The 13,140-nt window shown below is 50.2% G+C and overlaps 1 protein-coding gene across 1 annotated transcript in view; it reads left to right on the top strand.

The window, feature by feature from the left end:
* The window catches only part of LTF (lactotransferrin), a 30,162-nt gene extending 17,442 nt beyond the window's left edge, over positions 1 to 12,720 (top strand). The window contains exons 12-17 of the mRNA XM_042978769.1: positions 494 to 649; positions 2,329 to 2,470; positions 7,390 to 7,457; positions 9,710 to 9,894; positions 10,931 to 11,120; positions 12,529 to 12,720. Of these exons, the coding sequence (XP_042834703.1) occupies positions 494 to 649; positions 2,329 to 2,470; positions 7,390 to 7,457; positions 9,710 to 9,894; positions 10,931 to 11,120; positions 12,529 to 12,563 (776 nt within the window). The 3' untranslated portion in view covers positions 12,564 to 12,720. The remainder of the gene's footprint in view (positions 1 to 493; positions 650 to 2,328; positions 2,471 to 7,389; positions 7,458 to 9,709; positions 9,895 to 10,930; positions 11,121 to 12,528) is intronic.
* The last annotated feature ends 420 nt before the right edge of the window (positions 12,721 to 13,140 follow it).

Here is a 13,140-nt window from a genome sequence, read left to right as displayed (position 1 = left end):
TGGCTCACGTCTAATTTAGTAGCTCACAATGTGTGCCTGGCCAAGGACAGTCCCTAGCAATCACTTAAAGGATCTGCTTTTCCTGGGGCGCCTGGGTGGGTCAGTCGGTTAAGTGTCCGACTTTGGCTGAGGTCACGATCTCCCAAGTTTGTGGGTTCGAGCCCTGCCTTGGGCTCTGTGCTGATGGCTCAGAGCCTGGAGCCCGCTTCGGATTCTGTGTCTCCCTCTCTACCCCTCCCCTGTTCATGCTTTGTCTCTTTCTCTCTCAAAAATAAATGAACATGAAAGATCAGCTTTTCTTATTATTTCGTTTCATAGCCTAGACCGTTCTCACCTTCCCAAAGAACAGCAGCCGAAGCTTCTGGCCGGATATCTGGGGGCATCATCGCCTAGCGATGCTTCTTGACTTATTTTGGCTTGGGTTGCAGACGGATGCACTAGAGTCCCATGCCAGGCACCCTGGAGGTTAAGTCCTGCTCTTCTGTTGCTCAAGGGTACCTGGCCGTGGCAGTTGTCAGGAAATCAGATGCGGATATCACCTGGAATTCTCTGAGAGGCAGGAAGTCTTGCCACACCGCCGTGGACAGGACTGCCGGCTGGAACATCCCCATGGGCCTGCTGTTCAACCAGACAGGCTCCTGCAAATTTGGTGAGGCCTGAGGGCGTCGTGGGTGGGCCACCCTGGGCGGTAGGCACATCGAGCTGTGGAACCTCAGGGAAGGGCAGGGGCGGGGATGTGCAGGCTGACTGCGGCCCGCGGGCCCCTTTTGGGGTAAGCGTGTTCTCTGTGTGGCTGAGGAGGGTCTCTGAGTGGGTCTCTACCCAACACGTCCCATGCCCCAGCCACCCCAGCCCAAGATAAAAATTCTGGAGTATCAGTCTGTTTCTCTGCACCCTAAGAACGGAGGCAGGTTCTGAGAAGTACGGATGTTATTATTATTATTATTATTTTTAATCTCTTGGAGCTCTGGATCCGAATTTCTCTTAGGTGCCGGCTTCCTAACTTGGGGAAAGGCACCTGCCTGCCTCATGAAGCTGACTTCTTCCTCCACATGGCAAGGAAACCAAATTAGACCTCCAGGGTTCTGGCTCACCTGCTTCCGGGGCCTTCTGTCCCGGCCGTACCCCAGGCTCACACCCCGTGCCCTACCTGCTGTGGGCCTGGTGATGTGGAAGTATGTGACATGTTCCCGCCGGGGCTCACCTCTCGTGCAGGGGTCTCCTCGAGTGGGGCCCTCCTGCATTTTGGATGGGTTAGGGACCCTGGTTCAGGCAGCTTTCCACGTGGCTCTGCTCCTCACCGCGAGCACTCGCTGTGGTTGCTCTGCACAAGCCCCGCGGCCTCCTCCGAGCTGGGGGGAAGCCGCCAGGACCCTAGCGGGGTGCTCCCCAGCCTCCTCCGGAATTTGGCACGCGGGGTGGCTCTTCCGGGGGCGGGGGCTGCACACGTCTCAAAACGGGCTCTAGCTGCTCATCGAGGCGGGGCTTTCTTGTCCGCATCGTGTTCTCTCTCCTCAACCCACATTAATCCATGTTGGCTCCCTAACGCGGGTTAAATCACACGATGGGCTAGTGCAGATTACGTTTAAGCTGCTGGGAGAGAAAACCCGGACTGGCAGAGGCTTATTTCCCTCTCGTGCAAGTGCGATCCAGAGGTGGATTGTCCACAGCTACTGGGACAGCAGCACAGTGTCAGCAACCCGGGCTCTGACAAGGTGGCTTCCATGCTCAAGGTCACCTCATGGCCCGTGGAGGTCTAGTTCCCGCTTCTGCTTTCCATGTGCAGAATGAAGGAGGGGAGGGAGAAGAAGAGGCAAAAGGCAGGTGCCAACTGTCTTTTAAGGGTGTTTCCAGGACGCTGGCACACAGCGCTCCTGCTTGATGCTCACTGGCCTGTCCCTAGCCACATGGCTCTACTGGGCACGGGGTGGTGGGGGAGGCCAGTCTTTATTCTAAGGGACCAGGAGCCCGGGTCAAAAGCTGGCTTTCTATTTCGGAGGCAAAGGAAAATCAGGTCCTGCAGGGTGCCACCAAGTTCATCAGCTGAGTCCCCAGCTCGAGGCTGTCATCGTGGGACCCTCTGTCCAGTGACAGACTCTTTTCTCTGGCCTCGGTCAGGTTTCCCGTAGGTGCCTACAGGGAGAAGCTTCTCCGATTTCCGGCGGGCCCTCGGTGGGTGGGTCCGTGTTGCCGTTCGCGACGGTGAGCGTGTTCTGTCTGTCCTGGGCCGTGTAATGAACCCAGACCCAGTGGCATCGCCTGCTGGGCGAAGGCCTCTTACGTCGACACGGGCAGGAAGAGCTGACTCCCGGTGTTCCTTCCCCGCAGATGAATTCTTTAGTGAGAGCTGTGCCCCTGGGTCCGACCCGAACTCCAATCTCTGTGCGCTGTGCATTGGCGACGAAAACGGTGAGAACAAGTGTGTGCCCAACAGCAGTGAGAGATACTTTGGCTACACTGGGGCTTTCAGGTGAGTGCCGCGGCCGAGCCTCCCCAGGACAGGGACTTGTCCTTCGTCCGTCATCCTCTGGCATCTTGGCAGTGCATTTCTAAGGGGTCAGATATGGCCTGTCACGGCAGAGGCAGGGAGCAGCCTGGAGGTCCACTGATGGACTGTTCCTCCCCCACATAAGCCACTGCAGACAGTGGAGGCTGACAGGGTGCCGCCTGACCTCAGCTCAGCCGGGCGCCTCCCTGTGGCCTGGGGCCGACGTCGGCCCCAGTGGGCCTCAGGGTCCTCATCCTCAGAATCAAATGGGGAGAGTACGTGGCCCCTTAAGTCCCGTCTATAATTCAATTTTAGGGGGAAGACTTCTCTCTCCTGTAGCCGCCACCCTCTAGGCCAACACCAAGAGTCGGCCAGTTAACCGACTGAGCCAGCCAGGTGTCCCTGAGCTTTTCAGTATATAAAATTCAGTAGCCAGGGGCGCCTGGGTGGCTCAGTCGGTTAAGCGTCCGACTTCAGCTCAGGTCACGATCTCGCGGTCCGTGAGTTCGAGCCCCGCGTCGGGCCCTGGGCTGACGGCTCGGAGCCTGGAGCCTGCTTCCGATTCTGTGTCTCCCTCTCTCTCTGCCCCTCCCCCATTCACGCTCTGTCTCTCTCTGTCTCAAAAATAAATAAAACATTAAAATAAATAAGTAAATAAAATAAAATTCAGTAGCCTTTTCTCCAGTGATGGGAGGATACAGAAGTAGCTTTTACTCTCGTCTCAGTGGCCCATAAAAGTATTTTCTCCTATTAAATATGTGGTATAATAAGGTTGTACTTCCCTTATTGTACAAAGTTCCTGTTTACTGTAGAGTTAACCGGTGTCTCATTTTTTATTTGCTTAATTTTCTGTGCTTAAAAAGAAAAATCACTAATTCATCTCAAAACCCCTAGCCAGGAGTGTAAACCTCCTAACAATAACATACCCAGAGTGAGTGCTGGCCGGGCTTCATCAGGTGATGGGGAATATTGCTCCTGCCCAGTCTGGACTGGTTTTCTCTAGGCCCCCTGGATGTCTGTGGTCCTGGGATCCCCCTTGATGGTCCTTCTGGGATTTCCTTTTGTTGTACTTCGTGTTAAATTGCCCACTCCCCGGATCCCATATCTTTCACTTTCTTGGTTTTGTTGGCACAGAACACATCTTTTTGAGAAGGGGTGGCTTGGATTTGCTGTGTTTTGAGTATTACATGTCTGGAAACGGCTTTCTTCTATCTTTGAAATGATTTCTAGTTTGGCTGGATAACTAAGTGGAGGTTGAAAAACATTCTCCCTAAAGATTTTGACAGGATTTCCATGTCTGGGAAATGGCAGTGTTAGCTGTTTTGACCGATTCTCTCACTAAAAACAAGCAGAAATGCTGGATTAGTGCACATGTGCGCGTGCGCACACACACACACACACACACACACACGTTCTTTTTTAAAAAACATTTTTAAGAAATATTTTTATTTATTTTTGAGAGAGAGAGAGACAGAGCACCAGCAGGGGAGGGGCAGAGAGAGAGAGAGAGAGACACACACACACACACACACACACGCAGAATCCAAAGCAGGTTCCAGGCTCTGAGCTGTCAGCATAGAGCCTGACACGGGGTTTGAACCCACAAACGGTGAGATCATGACCTGAGCTGAAGTTGGACACTTAACTGACTGAGCCACCCAGCTGTACCTTCACACGCATGTTCTTAAGAGTATTGAATAACTGACAAAGTAGTAAAGGATTATTAGACTAAAATCTAAGGGAGACTAGGAATTCAGAGAGAGCTAAGTGCCCACTTTTTCCTCAGGACATTTATCTTCATGACAGACATGAACCTGGAGGTTACCTACACCTTTAAGGTAGGGATGAACCAGAAGTAACTTCCACTCCTACAGGGCATCAAGTTGCTGGATGCCGAGGAGAACAGGGAGGGAGAATGCATACCACCCCCCTGAGAACCTGAAACCATGAGCCAGCTTCTGCATGGATTTGTAGCTCAAACTTGTATCCCCTAGGATGGTCCAGAAATTCTCGACTCACAAATATCTTTAAAAATGATCCCAGGGCACCTGGTGGCTCAGTCGGTTAAGTGTCCAACTTTTGGCTCAGGTCACGATCTTGCGGTTTGCAAGTTTGAGCCCCGCGTCGGGCTTTGTGCCAACAGCTCAGAGCCAGGGGCCTGCTTCGGATTCTGTGTCCCCCTCTCTTTCTGCCCCTCCACCGCTCGTGCTCTGTCTCTCTCTCTGTCTCTTTCTCTTTCAAAAAATAAAAATAAACAAATACACATTAAAAAAGAAAAGATCCCAGACTAGTGGTCCCTCTAGAAACATGCCTGGAAGACAGCACTTTCATGGTGGGCCTCCAAAGACTGAAATCCAGCAGAAAAAACAAGGTAGTATTTCTTTTAATAGAAGAATAAACAGAACTTCTGGAAAGGGAAAAAAACACAGCAGTTGAAATTAGCCATGCAGTTGACCAGATTAACAGCATAGACACAGTAAAAGGAGAATGAAGGAAGATTTGTGAAAAACCTATCCAGAATTTAGCAGAAAGACAGAATATACAGCAAGCTCAAAAAATTAAATGCGTTGATCCATTGTCTTCTAAGTCTAGAGTTTCTGTTGAGAAATCGGATACCACTTTGGACTTCTGATTCTTTGTATATGACACTTTCATCTTGAAAAAACTCTATTTTTGAATTTGGAATACTTTATGTATAATTTCCTGAGAGAATAAGCTTTAGAAGGCTTAGAAAGCATCCTGGACACACAAGTCTATGCAAAGGATATTTTGTGAAGAGTGAAGAAATCAGACACCTAACACATCTCTCTTATATGTGTATTTCTCTCTAAATTTACAGAGATTTAGCAGTAATGAAAAATACGTTTAGGAAAAATTCATCTGGGGTTTTATCCAATGTAACATGTTTCGAAAACGAGTTTCTTACAAAGTTTCTGAGTTTTTAAAAACATGATTTCTTTTAATCTCCAGTATTCTGAAACTTCACACTAATATTTCTGTACGTGGGTCTCCTTTTCATCCTTTGGGATTGGGCCATTGGTGGGCCCATTTCATCTGGAAGCTCAAGGTGTTCCGTTCTGGGAAATTTTACTTCATTATTTTTTGACGATTCCTACGCTGTTTTCTCTGGTTTCTCTGTAAACTTTGATTCGTAAATTACAGACTCCTGGGTTAGCATCTCATTTTCTTCTTCTTTATTTTTTCATAATTGCTTTTCTTTATCTTCCAGTTTCTGGGATATTTGCTCAGCTTAACCTTCTAATTGTTCTATCGTTTTTAAGAATTTTTATGATGATGATTTTTTCTTTTTTTACTTTCTAAGAACTCTTTGTTCCGACTGCTCCTTTTTTAGACTTTGCATTCTTGTTTCATGAATGCTGCCCCTTCTCTCATCCCTTTAAAGACATTCATTGTCGTTTTTAAAAAAAAAGTGTTATTCTCTCTCCCATATTGTCTCTGTATTTTCTGAGCATTGCTTTGGTCTCCATTTATTTTTTCTGGTATTTCTTCAACTATCCAGCGGTTTCTGGCCCTTTGTCCCTATTTAAGAAGGAAATAATGACGCTGTCACAGTTCTGCATCAGTTACCACATCTTGGCAAGTAGGGGCCTCACCTGTGGTGCAGTTGGTTTGTGTCATTTCACTGTGGGGCATCAAATATCAGAATCGATAGGCGTTTTTCTTGGGTTGATCAGCTTCTCCAGAGAACGAATCACCCTGTATGCTTCTCGGGAGTCTGAGTAGGGGAAAGGGGCTATGATTTAATCTTCCAGAATAGAGATTTTCAATCCCCTTTCTTTTCTTTTTTTTTTTTTTAAATGTTTTATTTATTTTTGGAGAGTGAGAGACAGAGTGTGAGCAGGGGAGGGGCAGAGAGAGAGGGAGACACAGAATTCGAAGCAGGCTTCAGGCTCCGAGCTGTCAGCACAGAGCCCAACGCGGGGCTCGAACCCACAGGCAGTGAGATCATAACCTGAGCTGAAGTTGGATGCTTAACCGAGGAGCCACCCAGGCGCCCCTTTCAATCCCCTTTCCGATTTTAGTGTTGGGCCTCTGGCCTCTGCGGTGCTTGGCTGTCTGTCCGTGGTGTTGTTCAGGTTCAAGTTCCTGTGAACAAACCTTCAATCTTCTGCTGGGTGGGGGGAGGGGGAGTGCTCTCCCAGGTGCATGGGATAGGAGGGTACCTGCCCAGTCTTCCTGTGTCAGCCACTCTCAGGGGTGCCTGGTCTTTCTAACCGATGAGTCTTTCTGGAGTTCTGCCGTGCACATCCGTTTTCTTCTGGGCTTCCTACACTTCCGGCTTATGGTACCGCTGTTCTCTGCTCTGCTGGGGAAATCACTGCTCATCGATTTGCTCTCCACCTTCCAAACATGGTCATATTATCTTCTCTCCCTCCTGCCCTCCTCTTGCTCATGGTTTATGGCTTACAAAAAAAAAAATCTCACTACTGTAAAAAAAAAAATCTCACTAATGGTATTTTATTGGGATCTTAGAAGCAGGGAAGGTTCACATGTGTGTTCAAGCTACCATTTTATTTATTTATTTATTTATTAATTTTTTTTTTTTAACATTTATTTATTTTTGAGACGGAGAGAGACAGAGCATGAACGGGGGAGGGGCAGAGAGAGAGGGAGACACAGAATCTGAAACAGGCTCTGGGCTCTGAGCTGTCAGCACAGAGCCCGACGTGGGGCTCGAACTCACGGACCGCGAGATCGTGACCTGAGCCGAAGTCGGACGCTTAACCGACTGACTGTCCAGGCGCCCCTCAAGCTACCATTTTAAATCCTAAGTTCCAGGAATATTTGTTTTCGTCTGTGCCACGCATATGACAAATATTTATGAAAACCCTAATAGTTTTTCTTCTCGGGCAATGTGTTTCTTTTCTGGAACATTTTAGGTGCCTGGCTGAGAAGGCTGGAGACGTCGCCTTTGTGAAAGACTCCACTGTCCTGCAGAACACGAATGGTGGGTGAATACATCCCAGTATTCAGATGTGCAGTCGGGAAGCTATTATAGAACCTTTTCCAGGCTTTGGATCAAGTTCATTCCAAAATCCTTTACCTCATATGCAACATGGTGCATCTGTGAGTGTCACGTTGACTTTGAAACCAAGTTCCCTCTGTCTCACTCTCTCTCGGACACACACGCATGCACACAAACACGCACCAGCCGTGCTCAGTAACAAATGTCTCCCTGGCGTTGTCTAGTCACCCACGAAGCACACCATCTGCCTGTTCCTACATGGACAACTGAATGTGGATGCTACCAAAAAAAAAAAAAAAAAAAAGGAAGAAAGAAAAATTGATATGCGCAAATACAATGAATACAATTTCCTTTTTTTAAATGTTTATTTATTTTTGGGAGACGGAGACAGAGTGTGAGTAGGGGAGGGGCAGAGAGGGAGACACAGAATCCGAAGCAGGCTCCAGGCTCCGAGCTGTCAGGGCTCGAACTCTCGAGCTGCGAGATCTTGACCTGAGCCGAAGTCGGACGCTTCGCCGACTGAACCCCCAGGTGCCCCAAACTTCCCTTTTTAAAAAAGGAAGTAAGGGCCTTCATTGGGACCTCATGGGAGCCCTCAGTCTGGAAACTCCTTGGGAGTCACTGGAGACAAAGTCACAGGCAGATAGAGATAATGGAAGATGAATGGTGATAATTGCCAACTTCCGCACCCCTACATCCGGCTGCCTTCCGAACTGCAGCCCCACTCGGCCCCCACGGCCCCCAGCAGATAACTTGCCACTTCATCCCCTGAGGAAGAGCCACCTGGACTTCCTGCCTCTGTCCTTCAAACATCGGCACTCACAGCCACTCTTCCCTCCTCCTGCCCCTCTCCATGTCTCTTGGGAGATGGACTGAGGACAGCCATATAAATTTGGAATGATCTCAGTATCAAATAGACAAAGCCAAGAGAATGGATGAAGTGTTTAAAAATTTTTTTTTTTTAAATTAGAGAGAGAGAGAGAGCATGCAAGCTGGGGAGAGGGGCAGAGAGAGAGAGAGAGAGAGAGAGGGCCTCATAAGCAGGCTACATACTCAGCACAGAGACTGACGCAGGGCTCGATCCCATGACCCTGGGATCATGACCCGAGCCAAAATCAGGAGTCCCATGCTCAACTGACTGAGTCACCCAGGCGCCCCTTTTTTTGAGGGGAGAGAGCGGAAAGAGAGACGCAGGGGTCTGAGCAAAGAACCTGTATTTGCACACACTCAGACGTGCATACAATTACATTTTGAACTTGTGAACCGTCACTCTAAGTGATGTCCAAGGATCAGACTGATGTCAGCTTTTTTTTTTTTTGTATACTGAAGGATAATTAACATCCAGTGTGCTAACAGTTTCAGATACACAGTATAGGGATTCAACACTTCTGTATACTTCTCAGTGCTCTTCCCAATCAGGGGACTCTTGATCCCCTAGAGTGATGTCAGATTTAATTGTCTGTAAATTTCTTTGGGATTTCACAACGGCGTTTTATTGGAATTGACTGAATGTTTGAGAAATGTATAGAGGTTCCTCACCTTTTCTTAGTGACAGTAAGACCATCCGAACACGAAAGGAAGGAGAAAGCAATTTCTTCTTGGACATCAACCAGATGGTTCTTTTTCTGGAGCTCACTAGAAAATATGGCATAGATGGAAGGTTTTCTTTTTAAAAAATCAACACCTCTACCGAGAGATAATTCATGCCATGAAATCCGTCCGTTCAAAGTGTGCGATTCAGTGGTCTCCAGCACATTCATGGAGCTGCGTGACCCACCCACACAGTCCGATTCTAGAATACTCACACAAGCCCGTAAAGTGACCCTGTGCCCTTCCCCTCTCCTCCGGAGCTGGCAACCTTCAGCTTGTTTTCTGTCTCTGTAGATTGGCCTGCTCTGGACATTTCACACAAATGGAACCACGTGGCCTTCTGAGACTGGCTTCTTTCACTTGGCATCGTGTTTTCAAGGCCCATCCACGTTGTAGAACGTGTCAATGATTCCCTCTCTTTGGTTGTTGACTCCTAATTCCCTCGAATGGAAGCAGCACTAACGTTTGATATGTTGGAAGTTCGTATCGTTGGTGCGGACAAAGCTTCCTTCCTTTTCTCTCGCGTCACTGAGACCTGCCTGTGCGCGTTTCAAGAGGCCGGTGGACTCGTCCAGCCCACCCAGGGCGGACCTTTGACTAAGCTGGACAGCCGTGGCTGATGTCGCCTCTTTTTCTCTCCCCAGGAGGGAGCTCTGAGGCATGGGCTAAGGATTTGAAGCTGGAGGACTTTGAGCTGCTGTGCCTGGACGGCACCCGGAAGCCTGTGAAGGAGGCGGAGAGGTGCCACCTGGCCAGGGCTCCGAACCACGGCGTGGTGTCTCGGGAAGATAAGGCCCAATACCTGGAGCAGGTGCTGCTCCAACAGCAGGTGCGGATCCCCAGGGCCTCCGGCCCTTTCTTAACTGGCCGGGCTCTTGGGGGGAGGGGCGGTTGTAGGTAAAGCCGCCTACCCACGGCCCTTCTGTCTTGTCCCTCTGCCTGGCGCCGGTGGCTTCATGTGTTGGCTTCATGCTGAGGAGCTGCCCGGAGTCTCCGTGAGAACAGCAGAGGCATCCGCCTTTGTAATCTCGAAGGACAACAACAGACCCAGAACTCCCATAGATTGAAGGCTGTCTGTGGAAAGTGGTTTGAAGCAAACTGTGCAATTCCTTAAAGTCTGGGATTCTCTTTTGTTTTTTTAAAAATATTTTGTAATGTTTATTTATTTTGGAGAGAGAGAGACAGAGACAGAGCATGAGCGGGGGAGGGGCAGAGAGAGAGGGAGACACAGAATCTGAAATAGGCTCCAGGCTCTGAGCTGTCAGCACAGAGCCCGACGCGGGGCTCGAACTCACGGACCACGAGATCGTGACCTGAGCCGAAGTCGGACGCTTAACCGATTGAGCCACTCAGGCGCCCCTGATAAGAGGTCTTTAATCATCGAGGTGTTTTGCTCTGATTCCTGGGCATAGAGGAGGATCTATGGCCACGGGAGGCTGAGTGGCCCACCCAAGGCAATGACCTGCTCAGTGGCAGAGAAGATTTCCGATGCAGACAGTTTCTCTAGGAGAGCTGGCCTGTGGGAATGCCGTAGGTGATCTCAGAAATCCTCAGCTGTCACCTGGCCACCCAGAGGTTCTAAGGGAAGAGACCACAGATTAACAAGGAGGGGACGATGGTGGGAGGTGGGTCAGAGGTAGTGGGGGGGCCCAGGCCCTGCCCGGTGGGTCGGCCACCCGGGGCACAGGCTGCGGGATGACACGGGGGTGGCAGGAGGCTCAGCTGAGGCAGTTGAAGGACTCCAGAACTCAGCTCCAGAACTCAGGGCTGAGCCTGGCTGGAAGGAATGTCGTTGGCCTCTCCTGATCCACACATTCTCCTGTTTCCCTCGGCGACTCGCTTACTTGTCTGCCCTTTTGGTACAGACTCGGTTTGGGACAAACGGAGACAAATGCCCGAGTGAGTTTTGCCTGTTCCAGTCCGAAACCAAAAACCTCCTGTTCAATGACAACACCGAGTGCCTGGCCAAACTCCAAGGCAAAACGACGTATGAAGAATATTTGGGATCGGCATATGTCACGGCCGTTGGTAATCTGAGACAGTGCTCAACCTCCCGTAAGTAGGACGTCCCGGAGACACCACCGCGCGTGAAGGGCAAGGTTGGAGGGCCAAACAGCATTCCAGGAGGGAAGATGGGAATAAAAATGTGAAGGCAATGCGATATCCCCCGACCTCGGGAAGTTACAGCCTCACTGATGGGGTGGAAACACTCAGGAAAAGTAAAGCAGTAGATAATATGCTAAGTTTTTATAATCCTGATTGTAAGTGCCTGTCAGGGAGGTTTTAGACACTGAGAATTCATTGTATTCAGTAGAATGAAGCGTGTGTATATCTATATGTACGTATACACACCTGCACACATATATATGTATGTGTATACGTGTATGTATTCAGAAAGGACAAACCCCGGTCTCTAGACAATTACCATAAATGCCAACTGTCGAGGCTGCAAATTCTCAGAAAGTATCTTAGCCAGGAAAACATATTGACAAATAACTTGGCCCTCCAAAAACATTTCTAAGACATCGCAGAGCGTTGTAAGGCTCCAGGCGGTGATTCTAAAATTTCAACGGGCACTGCCTCCCCTGTGCCGGGGGGAGGCCGGGCGGGGAATCACCCAAAGTCTTATTTCTGGCACCTCGTCCAGACAGCTGGAGGCATCGGGTGGTGGTGGTCCAGGGGTGGGGCGGGGCCAAGAATCTCTGTATCAGCTGTTCCCAACCAGGCACAGTTCCCCTCCACCGCACCGAGGCGACATCTGGCAACGCTTGGAGGTGTTTTTGATTCTTACAACTTAGGGGGGTGCTGCTGGTGTCTGGGGGGCAGAAGCCAAGGATACTACCAAAGCACGGGACGGCCTTCTCGATGAAGAATTGCCCGGGCCCAAACGTCAATAGCGTCACTGTCCTTTACCACCCGGCGTCCCGGGATCGTGGTCGGGTGGTCCTAGCACTGACGACATTTTGAGAAAGAGGCTGTAGGGCTATTCTTGGGAGCAGCCAGCTCAGGATTGCACAGACTGCCTGCCCCTTGAGGGCGGGGCCTGTGTGTCCCTGCCGAGTCCCCAGCACTTAGCGCAGTGACTCACGCAAAGCAGGCCCCCGCGAGTATTTGTGAAGGGCTGGGCGAACACGAGTGGAGACAGATTTGCACAAAGACGAGGGCGTGGGTTGCCCACATTTCAGAAGTGAGAGGACCATCGTGTCACGTGAACTTGAGGGTGACAGTTGGTTCCGTTAGAGACAAATGGGGTGGGGGCGGCGTCCGTTGGGCCAGGGCGGGACATCACCCGGGTTAGCGAGGGCCCGAGCGGCTGGGCTGGCGTGAGGAGGAAGGCACAGGGAGACAAGTGAGCCGGCACCGCTGAAGGCAGGGGAGGGTCTGTTTCTTAGTGCCCTCCTTGATTGATCTATTGATTAAAAGAAATCAGTTACTGACTCTTCTGCTTTGGTGTGTCCCACAGCGCTTCTGGAAGCCTGCGCCTTCCTGAGGAGGTAAACCCACCCGCAGACTCCGTGGCCTCCCCTCCTGCGGCATCCCAGGCCTGCCCCGCTCTCAGCCCCGCCTGGGGCGCTGGGCTGTCCCCCTTCCCAGCCAGTCACCTGCTTTCGTGGCCCTCAGCGGTCATCCCAGCAATAAAGGAAATGAGAAAGGCTGTCGGTTTTCATTCCTTAGAAGGCGTCCTTTTATCTTCTCTAGAATTTTATACTGAAATCCTGTGTCTGATCGAATATGAGCACAGCTGGGCCTGTCCTTGCCTGTTTTCCAGGTTCAGCCCCTGGAGTTTTGGGATCAGGGCCTGCTGGTCTGGAGCCAAAGGACAGGCCCGGCAGCTGGCTTTCTCAGGGGCATCTGGCTGGTCGTTCACATGATCGGTGCCATGTGTGTGCGTGTGCTCGTGTATGCGTGTGTGCATGTGTCTGTGTGTGCACTTGTACCTGTGTGTGGGTGTGCGTTTGCGTGTGCATGTGTTTCTAGGGCAGAGCGAGGGAATAGGGAGTAGGACTGGTGAGAAAAACTGGGTGTCACAAAGATTTTTGAGTACTTGGTATTTTAAATAAATTGCATCAGGTAC

The sequence above is a fragment of the Panthera tigris genome, chromosome A2 (assembly GCF_018350195.1).
Source record: "Panthera tigris isolate Pti1 chromosome A2, P.tigris_Pti1_mat1.1, whole genome shotgun sequence".
NCBI lineage: Eukaryota > Metazoa > Chordata > Mammalia > Carnivora > Felidae > Panthera > Panthera tigris.
Note: the sequence above shows the minus strand (reverse complement) of the source record. Positions and strands in the feature narration are given on the sequence as shown.